The sequence below is a fragment of the Schistocerca gregaria genome, chromosome 5, assembly GCF_023897955.1.
Source record: "Schistocerca gregaria isolate iqSchGreg1 chromosome 5, iqSchGreg1.2, whole genome shotgun sequence".
NCBI classification, from domain to species: domain Eukaryota; kingdom Metazoa; phylum Arthropoda; class Insecta; order Orthoptera; family Acrididae; genus Schistocerca; species Schistocerca gregaria.
Window position 1 is genome coordinate 354,510,382 of NC_064924.1, and position 17,545 is coordinate 354,527,926.

Below are 17,545 nucleotides of genomic sequence, written 5' to 3' on the forward strand. Positions count from 1 at the left end.
AGTTTGTGGCACAACTTGACTAGAAGAAGGGATCGGTTAGTAGGACATGTTCTGAGGCATCAAGGGATCACCAATTTAGTATTGGAGGGCAGTGTGGAGGGTAAAAATGGTAGATGGAGACCAAGAAATGAATATACGCAGATTCAGAAGGATGTGGGTTGCAGTAAGTACTGGGAGATGAAGAAGCTTGCACAGGATAGGGTAGCATGGAGAGCTGCTGCATCAAACCAGTCCCATGACTGAATACCACAACAACAACAACAACAACAACAGTGATCTTAGAAACAAACGAATCAACGTCTTGACATATTTGGCATATTTCTACTTATTTATGTCTTATGGAACAGTTTTCTAGGTATCTCAGTACTTATAAATAAATAAGTGATAGCGCAAAAGCGAGCAGTAAGAATAAAATATTGTGTTCACCTGCAGGTAAATTTTCAAGTAGTTAGACATTTTAATTGAACATTCACGGTACTTACATACGGCAATGGTATTCATCGTAAATAATCCTCAATAATTTGAGAAGAAGATTGAATTCCATACATAAAACACTAGAGGAAAAATGAACTTGATTACCCACTATTTCAGCCCTCATATACTCAGAAATGAGTCGATATGAAGGAACAAGTGTGTTTCATCATTTGCCTGATATCATAAAGTACCTGACAAGCAGCAAAGCTACTTTTTAATCTAACCTAAAATGATTTCTACTGGACAGCTGCTTCTGTTCCACGAACTAATATTTATTTAAAAAGTGGTAGCCTGTTAAGTGTCTTTAAGTGTAGTTGCATGAGTAGGTCTAAAAAATAATGTGCTCATTCATTAAACATGTATTTGGACTCGTCCCACATCATTTCTATAAAGGAAACGTTGAAATGACCTATGTAACACATCACTTAGTTATTAATTATGTCAACTGAAGTCCATAGATGCACACTAAAGGAGTGTAGAGGCGTTACAGAAGACAACAGTAATATGAGACAGTGGGCACTGCTTTTTACAAGTGGTGCAAATAATTTGCACGGTAATCAATGCTTCATCGACCCAGCTCAGCTGCCAGTCATAATCGCAAGCGGCTCTTTGAAGTCATTATTGATGATCGGCGGATTACGGCATAGGTATTGTATGCAGGGTTGAATGTAGTGCCTTAGTCAAGCTATTATGCAACCTCGGTTGCCAAAATGTATGTGAGATACGAAACGAAAAAGATCACTGAATGGGAATTCATCGGGAGCTGATACCATACAAGGATGAAGGTGACAGTTTTGTGAATACCGTCATCATGGAAGATGAGACGTGGTATCGTCACTACGAGTTGAAATCCAAAAGACAGTTCATGAGGAGGCGACATTCAAATTCTCGAACAAGGAACAAGTTGAAGACAGTCGTCTCAATGCAAAGTAGGATGTACAATATTTTGAGAGAGGCACGGTGTGGTTCATTTCGATGCGTCAGAGCGTAAAGCTGTTTCTCTGTTTAACTGTGTTATTATGGTTTCTGTGTATATTGTAGTTTCCACGACAAGAAGTGGGAGGCACTAGTTCCTTTTTTTTTACTCCCGTAAATGACTGTAGATAACAGCCTAAACCCGTAATTGTTACAGTGAAACACGCGATTGTCGACTGGTTAAATAACAGGAGGTAAAGGAAGCGAGATGATGTGACGTGAACAGAGGTGTGTGGGTGGGCCTACCTGTGCCCGCTTCCTGTCTCGGCAGGTACTCCTGCATGTCCTGCAACAGCCGCAGCACATCCTGCGAGTCCTTGGCGATGCTGCACAGCTCCTCCTGGTTGAAGTCGGGCGTGATGGTCTTGCAGAGAAGGATCTGGCTGATCACGTTGCCCAGGTTCGACGGACCCGGTCTGTTCTCTGCACAACAGAAACAACGGCGTTACCACAGGCTCGCTAGGTCTGCTGCCGTGCACCTTTCCTGCTTCTTTCTCGTGTAGCCTGTGGTCATTAATCCTATTGTGTTACTAATAACAAATTTAGCCAGTACTTTTTGGCTACTGGCGTTTAGAGTACAGATATGAAAACTTGCAGGCTGTCTTCAGTGTTACACTTCATTTAGACAGAAACGTCGTTAAGGCACGGCTGTAATGTGGGCACTAGAATGGCGCTGTACCAAAACTAAGGTAGCCAGAATGAAATTTTCACTCTGCAGCGGGGTGTGCGCTGATATGAAATTTCCTGGCAGATTGAAACTGTGTGCTGGACTGAGGCTCGATATCGGGACCTTTGCCTTTCGCGGGCCCCGAGTTCGAGTCTCGGTCCGGAAGTTTTATAGTTCAGTAGTTTTGGTAGAATACATAAATGACGAAATAAATGGTAGGATTGCCGGTAGTACTGGTAGCATTGGTAGGGGAAGAAACATAAACGAATGTGTCAGAGAGAAACTGGGAGTCGACGACTTCTCTCTTTTTTGTTTGTTTGTTTGTTTTGCACATAGTTAGAACCGAACATGATTCAGTGTCAGTCCACTGAGTATTCTCCATCCTTACACAACATAAACTGCATTTTATAAGTAATAAAAATTAGCTTATCTCTTAACTTCTGCGCTTTTATCGAATCAAAGCATTTACTTTTGTTGAGAGTACAGTTTATAGGCACACACGTTAGATGTATTTGCGGGTTCTTCTATGTTGCCGGCAGCGGTGGTCTCGCTGCCTCGGGCATGGATGTGTGTGATATCCTTAGGTTAGTTAGGTTTGAGTAGTTCTAAGTTCTAGGGGACTAATGACCACAGCAATTGAGTCCCATAGTGCTCAGAGCCATTTGAACCATTTTTTCTTCTATGTTACCATTTTTTGGGGAAACTGCTTTTTTAGCACTATGTGATAAGTCCGTATTCCTTTCTTTACTTTTACCAAAACCTACCTCAGTTTCTAGTTACATACCAACGCTTTTCGAGTAAAATCTGCATTAAACATTAATAGTTTCAATTTTGCTACAAATACTGTTTACTTTTAAGGAACAGACCGGATGATAACTATGTATAGAACCCGGTCACTTATGTTTCCTCACTCAGTTTCTAGACGGTTCACCATTTCCGGTTTATAGGGGAATGTAGTTAGATACTGATCACATACGCAAAAGAAGCGATCGTTGTGAGATAACGCCCAATAGGTATGCAACACACCACAGCTACAAGAAAAACTACCGTAGTTTACTCTTTACGTATGATAATCTACGACAGATTGTTGTAGTTTTACGTCTCTAGTGGGCACTGTCCCAGACTGACATGGAAGCGACCTCTGAACCACAATACGCGGAAGCGGAGTCTAAACCACAATATATACAGACCCGCTTGCAAGTGGACGTCATTCGCAATCTGCTCCCAAGGGCATTCATTAAGATTAAGACCGGAGCTACACAGCGGAAAATATTACTGGGAAACCAAATTGTGATTGTAAGAATCGATTATGTCCTAATATTTCTAAGTCAGTTCCTTTGTTTAATCAGTATCTGTCGCTCGATTGTGTGACGGAAGAAATGTGAAGCGAAGGAAATGGATAATTAGGTAACAATAGCAGAGGTGACAGACTGACTTACTGTGGCACAATATACTACCTGTTTGAAATTGTTGCCATGCTGTTGAGACGTTATGATTATACATTGTAGGATGAGAATGCATTATAGAGGCCTTTGTTAACCAATCTTCTATCTGGATCACAATTTACTGTATCACTCTATACAGTTTACATGTGTCGCCTAAAGTCATCATCAGAATCATAAACAAATACAACAGGTGTAATGTATCATGTAATTTCATATAATTTGTTCTGTTCTCACATATAAATTGGAGTTTACTTTTAAATTTCATACCGTGTCTGACTGAAGATCAACAGATGAGACATTTTAGTTTATGTCTAGAGCACCAGGGATACAGGCTGACTATGGTTTGTCTGCATTGTAATGTTCCACCTAAATGTATTCGTCAGTTATCATGTCTTGAAAGCAGGTTGTTTTTATTTCAGTACACCATATTATTCGCCACACTGTTGGGCACGAAACTCTATTCTCCAACATATTCTCCGTTCAATGCAGGTCTTACGCAACGTTACTGCGAGGGCCTGTGTCCCCGAATGGTACCACTCTATTGGTCGACGTCATGTTCCATCGCTTTTTACCATGTTCGACAACAAACTGTCACGACCAGCCTCGTAATGCAAATAACTCCGCATAGATGGCCCTGCGTTGCTCTTTATGGTCTTCTGTTACCGGCGAGGAACCCAGCGGGCACATACTTATGAGTATCCCAAGTGGTGGACAAGTCTGTCAGCACTACCAAGCTCCACCAACAGACCCGAACAGTTGTGCAGCGAGGATTATGATTGTGATCCGTCGATCACCTTGGATAAGAGTAACCGCACGTTCCAGCATTTCAGCAATACAGCTGTTTCAGCCCGGACGGCACGCGGGAGACTGGACCGATTTGCGCGACCTTGTTGCGATGATGTCAGCGCTTCACCCACTGAATCAACGATCTTTTGTTCACTGCCAAGTATCCGCAGACATTCCGCAAGCACCTGTTAATATTTAAGATGCTCTGGTTTTCCGCCAAAACAGTTTCAGTGGCAGTTCTCTACTAGGAAACCACAGACGTTACGGACGCCATTTTGAAGGCTACGCATAGCGCCGCCACCTTTCGGATCTTCACGAAACCATAGAGGCTGAAGCGGGAATATTCCACGATGTATCACAACAAATTCCGCATTTTTTTAACCGAAAAAGACGCAGAAAAATGTATGTTGCATTACTCATCGAACGCCCTTGTACATACCGATGAACCAAATCACTATCACCACCTGCTCAATAGTGTGATGGTGAACCTTTGGAATGCAATAAAGGTATGATTCTGCTTGACATGGATTTGGCAAGGCCATTAGTCAAGCAATTCCTGTAAGCTACGAGTTGGTGGTCTGTAGGCGCGTAGCAGCGCCCCACATGCGTTCCATCGGGTCCAGGTCTGGTGATTTTGGTAGCCAAGCTATCAACGCGATTTCTCTGCCATGCTGCTAAAACCACTGCAGCACAATTCTTGCCTTGTTAACATTGATCGCTATCCTACCAGGAGATGCCACTGCCGCTGGTGGAGTCACCGACCATGGAAGGATACATATGGTCCCCAAAATGGCCACGTAGTCCACAGCGTCCGTGGTGCCGCAGTTTCCATGGCAGCACAGGTGAATGTCGCCTCACCGGCCTGCGTCTACGGCGCAGTACAGGTTTCGAGCAGCTGTTTGCGTGGGTGACGGAATATTCGGACACGAATACCTGGTGTAATAACAAACGTATTTCATCTCACCAGGCGATACGTTTCCATCGATTCAAGGCTTAGTATGGATGATTACGTGTTTAAATTATAGGTAACAGGCTAGAGTGTAATAAATAAATTGACTCGGTGATTACACGCTCAGAACAATCGTATATGATAATACCATTGAGTCAAAGTGGGGAAACGTCGTCTGCTGCATAGCCACATGTTGAAAAATGTGCGCCGAATGGTGTTCACCAGCAAGGTACTCTGCCGCCAGATTTGCTACAGATCGCCGCCTGCCTTGCTTTACAGGGCACGCAGCCCTCTCGCCTGTACGTTCTGTGATTAGGCGTGGGCGTCCTACATCCTGTCACCTACTCATGATATCACCGTCTATCAGTCGTTTTCCATAGATGGTATGACAACAGTGCGGAGACAGCAGTCCAGTTTTTTCAAATGGTTCAAATGGCTCTGAGCACTATGGAACTTATCTTCTGAGGTCATCAGTCCCCTAGAACTTAGAACCTCTTAAACCTAACTAACCTAAGGACATCACACACATCAATGCCCGAGGCAGGATTCGAACCTGTGACCGCAGCGGTCTCGCGGTTCCAGACTGTAGCTCCTAGAACCCCTCGGCCATCCCGGCATGCCCAGCTTTTTCATTTCCCAGATGTTCATTCACAGGCTCCGGACCATAACAATCTGCGCTTTGTCCTCATTTGTGACACGTCTCTCCGCTAGAACGATTCTCTGATCTTTTCCATTTCACTTTTATATTCTCACGTCAAGTGCCCGCACCGCCACGAGACGGCATACAGTCTCGCGGTTACCAGTGATCACAATGTTTTGGCTCATCACTGTATGCTTTGATGTTATTTTCACACGTGCGCTTTGCACAACTATAATATGCATGTTTCTAATAGATTTGTTATGTTAGTTTCATTAAGCTTCTGTAACATTAAATACTGTCTTTGATCAATCCTTAAATTCATGTGTGACTTAACTGGTAAGCAGTGACCCTTATTAACCTCTAGTACTGTTCTTTTGCTCGCGATGAAGGAAAACGTGTTAGTAGAACAAGGATACTGTGACAGATAGACACGAGGACAGCGGTACTCACCATACAGGCCGGACATGTCCATGGGCACCACCTGCACGAGCCGTCGGCACTTGGCCAGCTCTCTCAGCAGCAGCTGCGAGATGAAGAACAGCAGCACCAGGTGCGGGTTGTCTGCCGGGATGCCCTCCGCCACAGCGCTGACACACACAGAGGTACGTAAGCGCTGTTGCTAAGATATGTAAGTAATGAAGTTAAATCACACACGCACGTACACACACATACACAAGAAAAAACTAAACGACTACATGGCTCTAGGGCAAAAATCTATCATAATATAAAGTATGTCAGGTACGGTAAGACGAGAATGCATATCCAAGATAAATAACCAATTTTTGGAACTAGTTACAGGCAATGTTACGGCGTAAAATAAAGTGGTGGCACCCCAGTCGGGAACGACGAAGCAGAGAAGGCTGTGAGAAGGGGTCAGCTAATCGCACGTTGACCGGACCTCCCTCCAGGAGGACAACGTGAGAGCAGCGGTCCCTATGTGAGGACGACGTAAGTGCCGCGACCGACTGGTGACGGCCGAGTTCAATAGCAGCTTCAAGATAAGCCACTTGGGTAGCAGCGTCAATGTTAGGCATTTAGATAGTAGTTCAGGGAAGACTATTGTCAGTTAGATATCAGTAGTCACTATTATTATTTCTTACGTCGACGTCTGCTAGCGACATATCTGTGTAATTGCCAAAGTTAAGTATTGTATTTGATTAATTGTAATAAAACTCATTAATACGAGATGTTTGATTGTTTGTCTAGCGAACGGAGTATGCAGGATTCCTAGACACAAAAGGTAACACATTTGAAACAGCAATAATCACAGAACTCAATTAAAAAACTACAATTTGAATTATTCACTTATCAAGGGGGATGATAAAATAAGTAATAATCTGCATTATCTAACAAACACAAATTTACAGCAACCACTAGAGGCAAGTTATAACAGTAATGTTTCCGAAAAATGAAAAAGGTTGTTCATAATTTAAAAACAAAAATTCTCAAACCCATTTCCCAACAACAAGAGAGTGGCAAATCAGTGGTAGACAATACTTTAGCAGGAACTTGTACATCGACCAGATAAAATAATCCAGAGTACAACTGAGGAAGAACAAATCCATGAAAACATTGGAACTTGCTAAAATAGATTTTTTTCTTCAGCACCATTACCCCCGGCTGTCCAGTTCATTTGGAATATTTTTTATTCTTTTTCAGTGTAGACAGCTGAGTGCAGGAGATCTTCAGAGGTCCGACATTTGCTATCAAAACTGCCAGTTGCCGTTGGTCCGAACAAATGAAGCATACCGTGTATAAATTGGCGACAAAACTGTCATTGTTGGATTAAGCGTTTGCCTAACAGTCACTGGAAACAGCCACATTCGTTGAACATATGGGAATGAAACGACCACATCAAACTATTGACGAGGAAGGAAGATGCCAGACTGACATTCAGTGTAAGAATCGTCAAGAAGGTAGCTTACAAAACCGTCGTTCGCCCAGTGCTTTAATACTGCTACTCTGTCTGGGACCCTTAGCAGGTAGGATTGGTAATGGTAGTAGACAAGATACAAAAAAGAGCAGCGGGTTGCGTCAACTCCATAGACAGCCGTTACAAGCTTGGCGTTGTGCGTCGCGATATGGTTTACTGTTAAAATTGCTAGACAGCATTATCGTAGGAGAGTCGACAAATTTATATGATTTCCGGAAATAACCATGAGATAGAAAGATTAGTCTAAGTGTGTAGAAGAACAAAAAGACTTTTGGAAACAAACTTTGGCAATGATCACTTTGGAGTCCAGAGAAATGCAAGGCCGCGAGAGCCAGTATTGTCCTTACGACTTTTCTTAGAGGACAAGTTGGAGAAAGGCAGACCTACCTTTACAGCAAATGTAGATTTACAGAAAGAGTTTGACAATGCTGACAAGCATGCACTCTTTGAAACTACGAAGGTAGCTGGGATAACGTACAGAGAGTCAAGGATTACTTAAAATTTGTACTGAAACCAGACTGTGGTTATGTGAATCGAAGGACGTGAAAGGCAAAGAAATGTTGAGAAGAAAATGTGCAGGGTTGTAGCTTATCCCCCATATTATTCAGTCTGTACATTCAGCTAGTAGTAATGGAAATGAATAACACATTTGGAAAATTAATTTGTGCTCAGGGAGAGGAAATACAGAATTTGAGCTTTACGATATCGTCGTAGTTCTCTCAGAGGCCTTCAAGTACTAAGAAGATGAAATTGAGTGGATTGTGTCTTGCAAAGAGGTTGTAAGATGATTATGAGCGAAAGTAGTAAAAGAAAATTGGATGGAATGTGTCGAATTAAATCAAGCTATGCTGTGAGAATTGGATTAGGAAGTGAGACATAAAAAGTAATAGATAAATTTGCAATTTGGGCAGTAAAATAAATGATGATGAGAGTATACAAAATGTGGATCGACATAGCATGAAAATATTTCTGAAGAAAGATAAATTATTTAACACCGAATACAGTACAGGTAAAAAAAAAATGACATGTGTAGATTGGATAACTAATGGGGCAATACTGATTCGAACTGCAGAGAAATTTATGGCACAACTTGACTAAGAGAAGGTATAACACTACCGTTCGCTACTGCTATACCATAACCTTACAGTTGGAGGCAGGTAGTGAAATAAAACTATGTTGTTAAAGGAATTATGGTATACAGCAACAGAGCAGTATTATCCTCTGGGAGGAATTTTGTTGTGTTGACCGTGTTGTACCTAACGGAGGTGGCTTATTCGGAAATGAAAGTCAGAATTGCGTAAATATTTGAACAGTACAAACAATCTTTTACCTAGCTACACTATTTAAAGAATAAGGAAAACGATCGCCAGCCTAATTAGGCAATAGAACCATTAACGTTCTCGTTTAAGAAAATAGGTATGAGTGACTTCAACGGACAAACACAGCCTATATTTTGCCACACGCGAGTGCAACAAGCTCTGACACCTGCGTATGTTCACGGTCAAGATTGGAAGCGAATAGAGCAGAACAAACTATTTGCATAAAGATAACAGATAATGAAACACACTATTACTATCAGGGCTTATTCAAACTAAATGGTCTTTATAACATTACTATTAATATTCACTGCAGAATCATTAATTGGAAATAGGTTCAGTATTATTGTTCAATTATTTTCCTAGCTGACATAAAATTATAGATGTAGTTCACTGCAAAATTATGAACTGGTCACAGGTTCAATATCTCTCAACTAAATACTAGTCTATTTAGAACAAAAGTTAAATGGAATTCACTAACAGGTTACTTCTCACTGTCTTTTGAATAAAGAATTTGTTTTCATAAATAGTGGTAAAGGATAACTTTTGGATCTCATTACACTATTAATATGCACTTACAATACCCAAAAGAAACAAGTGCTTAGCAAGCATCCAACTTTCCACAACTGCAATTCACGACTTTTACTGCAGTGAGACACAATGTTGACAAATTTGCAAGAAACTGACTCACGTTTTAAAATTTACTACAGAGTGCACTATGATCATTGACTAAGTAAAACTTTATTAGCCTCAGTTTTAGGAATTTTAATTTTTTCAGAAGAAACGGCAAATTGTCTTTATTACCACCGTCTTCTACTTTCAAGAAAATGATTAATTACGTGACTTTGAAATTCCACAAAACTTTAAATTGGACTATTCCCATCACTGGGAGGCTTTCACAAAACTGTATTTACTACCTCCCACAATTTCACTAAATCCACAGTTAACCTGAATACTCTCTTATTACTAAAGATCGAACAACATTAATTAATGTTTGGAGGCTTTCATTTTTTCTACAAACTAGGGCACTCGGTAATCATAGTTCAAATGGAGAGGAACCTGAGAGGTGTTGTAACAGGGAAAAATCAAGGTAGGTACATGAATTCAGTTATAAGTTACCTTATATTTGTGCACACTAAAACATCCAATAAGGTGATCCTTCACTGTACATTATTATAGTATTCTGATGCACTGATTGCGCAATGTGGTGGCAACTGCATATTGGTAGGTGGATTTGCAGGCAGAATTGCTGGACTCTGTCCTTTCTTGGTGTCGATGGATACCAATTCCAGAATCGTTGCAGCTATTTATCCATCCATCCGAGGCATTGGAAAGTGGCACAAAAAGCCTCTCTCGGAACCAGCACAATATACAACTTTTACATGGCAGTGCACAGTTTGGTAGTTCGTCCCCGACTGACTCTTGTTCCACCTTTTCTGCCTAGGCCAACCACAACTTGCGCGCGCTACTAAGTTCCGTTCTCAAGGGGAACCACACTACCTTTTACATACAGGATGACTAAGAACCCTAAGTGAAGCTCAGCAGCTTACATAACAGCAATCAAACACATTCAATAAAACAGAACATTTGCACATATTGACAATTCTACAAAAAATTATTCACACAGAAATTACAATTATATACAGTAAGTTGTGTTCCTTCCAAATGGGACAAACAATTTAAATGACAGATATACTACATTGCATAGAATCGAACCATGACATCAAAGTCTTAACGAAGAAAGGAGTATACAAAAATGTGTTATCGATTCAAACACATTTACAGAAAATGGTTCAAATGGCTCTGAGCACTATGGGACTCAACATCTATGGTCATCAGTCCCCTAGAACTTCGAATCACTTAAACCTAACTAACCTAAGGACATCACACAACAGCCAGCCATCACGAGGCAGAGAAAATCCCTAACCCCGCCGGGAATCGAACCCAGGAACCCAGGCGTGGGAAGCGAGGACGCTACCGCAAGACGACGAGATGCGGGCACATTTACAGAAGCTCAGCGATGTAACATTAAATAAAACAAAAGCAAAATAAATCAGTACAGTATGAGGGCTATGGTGTCACAAAGGGTTCAGTTGATAGGACACGTCAGATAATTTTCAGGGAAGTGTGTCACGTAAAAATTGTAAAGGGAGACAAAGACTTGACAGCAGGTTCAAATGGGTGCAGCTTTCAGTATTTATGCATAGATAAAGGAGCCTGCTGAGAACAGAAAAGCGTAGAGAGCTGCATCGAACGAGTCTTCGGGGTGAAACTCACAATTGCTACAATAACTGAAGCTTGCCCACTGTATTTCTTACCACGTCACTCGTGAGTGGAAGGCGAAAGAGATGGAGGGGGCACTGGTACACGAAGTAGCGTACGCCACAAACCAGAAGGTGGCTTGCGGAGTACTGATGTTGAAGACCGCAGGTGGCAGCGCTGTGGTGTGTGGTTGGACGTGGCTGTTAATAGACAGGGACAGCGCGGCAGCGGCGAGAGGCGAGAGGTGGCCGGGCGCCGCAGGTGTCCGCTGGAGGGCGCGCCGGCTCTCATTAGGCGGAGCACCCTCCATTGCCGCTGGCGCTCTCGAGCCGGCACCGGCCGCCCTCGCACGCGGACTCACTCGGCGAGCGCCTGCCCTGTTGCTGGTGCGCCACGCGTCTGGCTCACACGCACCTCGAAGCTCTGTGGCGATGCCCTGTGCTTCTAGCATACTTAGAGCTACTCTGCTCGCTTGCCGACAATTTGTATCACCTAATACCCAACGCTATTGTACTTGACAATGACTCAAGACCGAAATTATTATATTAATCCGTAGAGATTTCTTTTGCTTTTGTTTAGTCGAATTTTTATGTTGTTCACAAATTGCAACATATTCTAAGGTGTTCACGCTAATTAACGTCGTATAAACATGGTCTTTCTCCAATTTACTTCTGACCAAAAAGTGATTCTGTTAGCTGGAGTCCGAAGTTTTTGTTAACCATGTTTTTTTGCATTCTTGTGGAGATATTTGCATAGTAACTTTCATCTACTAACAAATATTTATTGTATCTAACAGAAAAGTGAAATAGCAATTTTCATAAATTTATTTTTAATATTTTTTTTAATGTAACGAAGTATTGTCTTAGAAATTTTCATCCCCTATGCATTCCATTGGGGGTTGAATTTACAGAAACACTGCAACACGTATTTTTTTAAAATTTCCAACCGAGAGGTCAAATACTAATTGACATCGATGGAGCCTTAAAAATCCTTTAATGGTTCTTGAGAAATTATTTATTTTCAAAAAAAAAACTTTCACCCCCTATATTACTCCCTTATTGGTCGAATTTCCAAAAAGGTTGACACACGTATTTTTTATTTCCTGAGTGGAAAAAAATACCAGTTTTCGTAGTTCTTTCTTCAAAATTCTCTTAACAGCGACATACTTGCAAAACGTCTACATACACCATTTCATCCCCTTAGGAGAAGAATTTCGGACAATTCTTCCTTAAACGACGCCTACAGTATAAGATCCACATACTCTACAAACTTCAACTTTCTATCCTTAATGGTTTGGGCTGAGTGGTGATGAGTCAGGGAGTCAGTGTGACTATGATGGGTTGATTTTTCAAAAACAGTGTTACACGTGTTTTTTCATCTGTAACCGAGCAGCAAATACCAGTTTTCAAAAAATTAGCTTTAAAAATGCTTTCGCAATGAAATATTTTCATAAAACGTTTCACCCCCTATTCACCCGGTCAGGGATTAAATTTCCAAAAACAGTTGCGTGCATATGTTTCATTTTCAGTGGAGAAGCAAAATACAGATTATCATAGATTTAGCTTTTAAAATGCTTGCTAAATGAAAGACTTAAAAAAAAAACTTTCATCCTACATTTCACTCCCATAGGGGTTGAATTACCAAGGACAGTGAAATACGCATTTTTCATACCTTTCGCTTTAAAAATACTTCCAGAATAAAATATTTTCATAAACATCTCATCCCCTATTTCGCCTCTTTAGGGATTAAATTTCCAAAAACGCTCAAACATATAATTATTTATTTCTGAGGGTGAAAGCAAACACCCATTTTCGTAGATCTAGCTTCAATATTACCTTAATAGCGGCATTTTTCAAAAAAAAAAAAAAACCATCATCCCCTATTTCACCATTTTAGGATTGAAATTTCAAAACATCCCTTCATAATGAACACCTACACATTCTCCAGATTTCAAGTTTCTATCCTAGAGGTTTGGGCTGGGCGATTATGAGTCAGTCAGTCAGTCAGTCGGGACGTTGCGCTTTATATATAGAGAGAGACGCTATATCCTGACTGAGTGACTCATCGTCATCCAGCCAAAACCGCCAACGATAGAATCTTGAAATTTAGACAGATTGCGGGTTTTATACTGTACGCTTAGCATAGGAAGGGAGTGGTCGAAATTCCATTTCTACGGGTGTTAAATACGGGATGAAAGGCTTTTGGAAAATGCGTCGCTATTATGTCAATTTCCAAGGTAGAACTACGAAAACTGGTATTTGTTTTCTCAATCAGAAACAAAAAATGAGTATATCAGCACTTTTGAAAATTCAACCAGCAGGGGGCCAAATTAGTGCGTTAATTTTTTTTTGAAGTAAATAATTATTAAAGAACCAATAAAGTGTTTTGAAAGTTACATACATGAAAATTGGTGTAGGATTCTCTGTCAGAAACATTTTTAAAAACATACGAATGTCACTGATTTTGAAAATTCTGCCGCTAAGTGGTGAAACAGGGATGATAATTTTTAAGAAAATATTTCCTTATATTAGAAAGTTTACAAGTTAAATCTACGGAAACTGGCATTTCTCTCCTCAGTTAGGTGTAAAGAAATATGTGTTGAGGGATGAAATTTTCTATGAAAATATCACTATAAGAACGCAAAAGGCATGGTTAGCTAAAACCTTGGATCTCACTTACCAGGTTCATTTTTTGGCCTGAAATAATTCGGAATTTGCTTTTATGGCCTTAATCAGGCCTGAAAAGTTTTATGATGTAGTTTGTGAACAATATCAACAGCCCCTCGGAGTGGCCGCTTGGTTTGTGGCGCCATTTCACGGACTGCGCGGCCCCTCCCGCCGGAGGTTCGAGTCCTCCCTCGGGCATGGCTGTATGTGTTGTTCTTAGCGTAAGCTATTTTACGTAGTGTGTAAGTCTAGGGACCGATGATCTCAGCATTTTGGTCCCGTAGGACTTCACACACATTATGAACATTAGACTAAAGAGAAATAAAAACAAATCTGCGCAGACCATGCATTGTACGCTAGCAAAGCGGCAGGTGCTAAGCTAATATAAAGTAAAGAAGTTGTACAGCAAAATGGTGGAAATGTCATTCAAACATTATTACATCACTATGGTCCAAAAATGTGAAAAGAAATCTTATAACAAATTCTGAGCTCAAACCTAATGAGGTCTCTCAAATAGAATGCCGTCCTCCATGGCGATCAGTGTGGATTTGGGAAACATCGGTCATGCAGAACTCAACTCACTCTATTTTCGGATGACATTCAGAAGGCACTTGATCAGAGCAATTGTTTTTTATATCTATGCTTATAAATGAAAGTCTAATATAAAGGGTATCAAATGAAATAAGTGAGTGCACTGAAGATTTCTGGATGGAGAGGATGCAACATGCTGGCTTAGATGGAGAGTGTACGGTAAATGTGGAAATAACTTCTGGCGGGGCCCCAGGGATCGTTGCTATTCATATATGTGAATGACCTGGCAGAAAATATTGACACTAACTCAATTTTTTATGTAGCACAGTAATATCTGAAAACAGTTACACAAGATTTTAAACTGGTGCAAGCACTGACAACTTTTCTTAAACATTCAGAAATGTAGTATTGTGAATTTACGTTCAGAAATGTAGTATTGTGAATTTCATAAAAAAGTGGGATCCTAGTGTAAGCCATAAGTTATTTTTGAAAAAGGCTGGATAACTAGTTTTCTGGGTAGTACTGCCATTCGATCTGAATTTAAAATTAGCAAGTAAACCTGATTTGATGTGCTCGCAGCGGAAACGTTCCCATTGATCGAAGCTGACTATACAGGGAGTGGTTAAGATTTTCTGGACAAAAGACTATCTTATAAGTACATTATTTCCTTTCACAACTTTTTTCCATTACCACGCTCACAAGGAGCTTTGTTTGAAGGGGAAGGGACAGCGACTTGAAATAAGAATTTCTCTAGACAAACGGATTTTATAAAGTCACCTTACCAGGTGGGATTGACGGAGGACATGGTGCAAAAAAGGGCGGCTCGTTTTGTGTTATCACGTAATAGGGGAGAGAGTGTGGCAGATATGATACGCGAGTTGGGATGGAAGTCATTAAATCAAAGACGTTTTTCGGTGCAGCGAGATTTATTTACGAAATTTCAGTCACCAACTTTCTCTTTTGAATGCGAAAATATTTTGTTGAGCCCAACCTACATTCGCGCGACGTATGCGAGAGGCTGCAATATATTTGATCATAACACTTGGAACAATCGATATATAGCTCACTGCTCAACTCTAATTTTGACAGAGGTTCTCTTACCGCCGTATTCTCACGAACCTTCCAGTCTTTGCTATATAGCATTTGAATCCACCTAATTTTGACGAATAAGAGATGTCCCACGCTGAGTCACAGATACCTGCCAATTCTCTCGAAAGCCGATCACGTTCCGACAGCACTGTTCCATTATTTAGAAGCCTGTCTAGTCCCCCACTGACTAGGTGGAGAGCTATCACAAAGAGGAAAACAGCACAGCACGCCTTTTCCCTGCAGCCATTTCGCCATGGCTGTGCTGCACTTCCTATTCATGTCCTTCCTACGGTATTCATATAAGTGTTTTGCCATCCTGCCATGAACAATTTTATATCTCCTCGATCAGTCCGTCGACCAATTGAAGTGTAACTGCCGGTTTTCTCACTGCAGTCACTTTACGAGGTGAATGTGGGAGGAGGTAACATACTTGCTCACAGTTACTACAGGAAGCGGTAAAGAGATCACTTGTGAGTCTCCCTTTCGTCAGAGTATCGCTTACCCCCGTATTTGCATGAATCTTTCAGTTTTCAATGCATAGAGCTAGATAACTAAAAATACTAAACTCCATCAGAATAGGCCTTGAAGGTCCAACGATAGCGACCGACTATAGTGTAATCCTGAGCTCCCAGGCGTCACTGGGTGTCGATATGGAGCGACATATCGCTCCACCGGCCGTTTAAAATCAGTTTTCGTGACCGGAGCCTCTACTCCACGGTCAAGAGGCTCCTCAGTTGGCATCACAATGGCTGAGTGCAGCCCCATTGCCAAACGCGCTTGGCACAGCAGACGGTCACACATCCAAGTGCAAGCCAGGCGCGACAGCATTTATCTTTGGTGATTTGACAGAAACCTGAGTTACCATTGCGGCAAGGCCATTGGCCACAGAGAGATAAATACCTCCAACCAAATAAAAGACCCCTGATAATTCTTGTGAAATCCCATCACATTGCAACAGTACTGTTCCATTAGTTAGAAGATTGTCTAGCCCTCTTCCCGTCATAGGCCGTGCACGAGGGGTGGCACGCCATTCTGTCACTTTAACTACACTGTCAGACAGATTAATGTTCATATTTTAGGTCATGATCTCGGTGTTTCTCAGTACTACATTAAGCATGCATGGTTTATGACTTTTTACTTGAGGAAACCGTGGGCAGTATGTTCATATAACTGCACTTGTAGCCTTAGAGAACTTGCACTCAAGGAACCATAGTGGGAGTGACAGAGAATGGGGGAAAAATATGGATTGTGGGCCATAAAAGTTGTGTTCAGCGACCTGTGTGTGCATGTGATTCGGGGAAGCAGGACTCGTACCTGGAGAAGGACTTCGGCCCATGGCACTCGCACATTCCCACTTAGGGTTAGAATAGGAGGGCACTGGTTTGCAAAACGTTTTTCCTGGGTCAGGCGACACACCATCGCATAGGCGACCAGTTGGCGGAAAGTAGATGGAGGGAGCTATTCACGAGGACCGCTGGAATCTAAGTTTTTGTGCAAATGGTGAGATGCTCATAAAAATATAAGCATTCTCATGTTAGAAGCTGGGACGATACAAGCAGAGTGGCCAGTGCACTTGTTTAGTGGAGGTGAGACTGTAACTCCCCTGGTACCAGGAGGTGGCCAGGCACTTTTCCCGTGTGGCAAAAACGTACTATTCATGGACAAGACTGTCTGGGCAGCCTAACAGCCTCCTTTCAGAAACTGGAAATGGTCAGGTTGGAAAGATTAGATCTGTCCGTAAATAAGGACTTTGGCTCCGTCTAGGAAGACGGTTTTTCCGAAACGTGGCCATGCTTACCATGAGAACGGCGT

General features: G+C 41.5%; 1 protein-coding gene across 1 annotated transcript in view; it reads right to left on the reverse strand.

Annotated features, from left to right (window-relative positions):
* Positions 1 to 17,545, reverse strand: part of LOC126272582 (uncharacterized) — a 454,888-nt gene that overhangs the window by 50,641 nt on the left and 386,702 nt on the right. Inside the window, exons 3-4 of the mRNA XM_049975508.1 lie at positions 6,387 to 6,523; positions 1,696 to 1,872 (exon numbers count right to left, since the gene is read on the reverse strand). Coding sequence (XP_049831465.1) covers positions 1,696 to 1,872; positions 6,387 to 6,523 — 314 coding nt within the window. The remainder of the gene's footprint in view (positions 1 to 1,695; positions 1,873 to 6,386; positions 6,524 to 17,545) is intronic.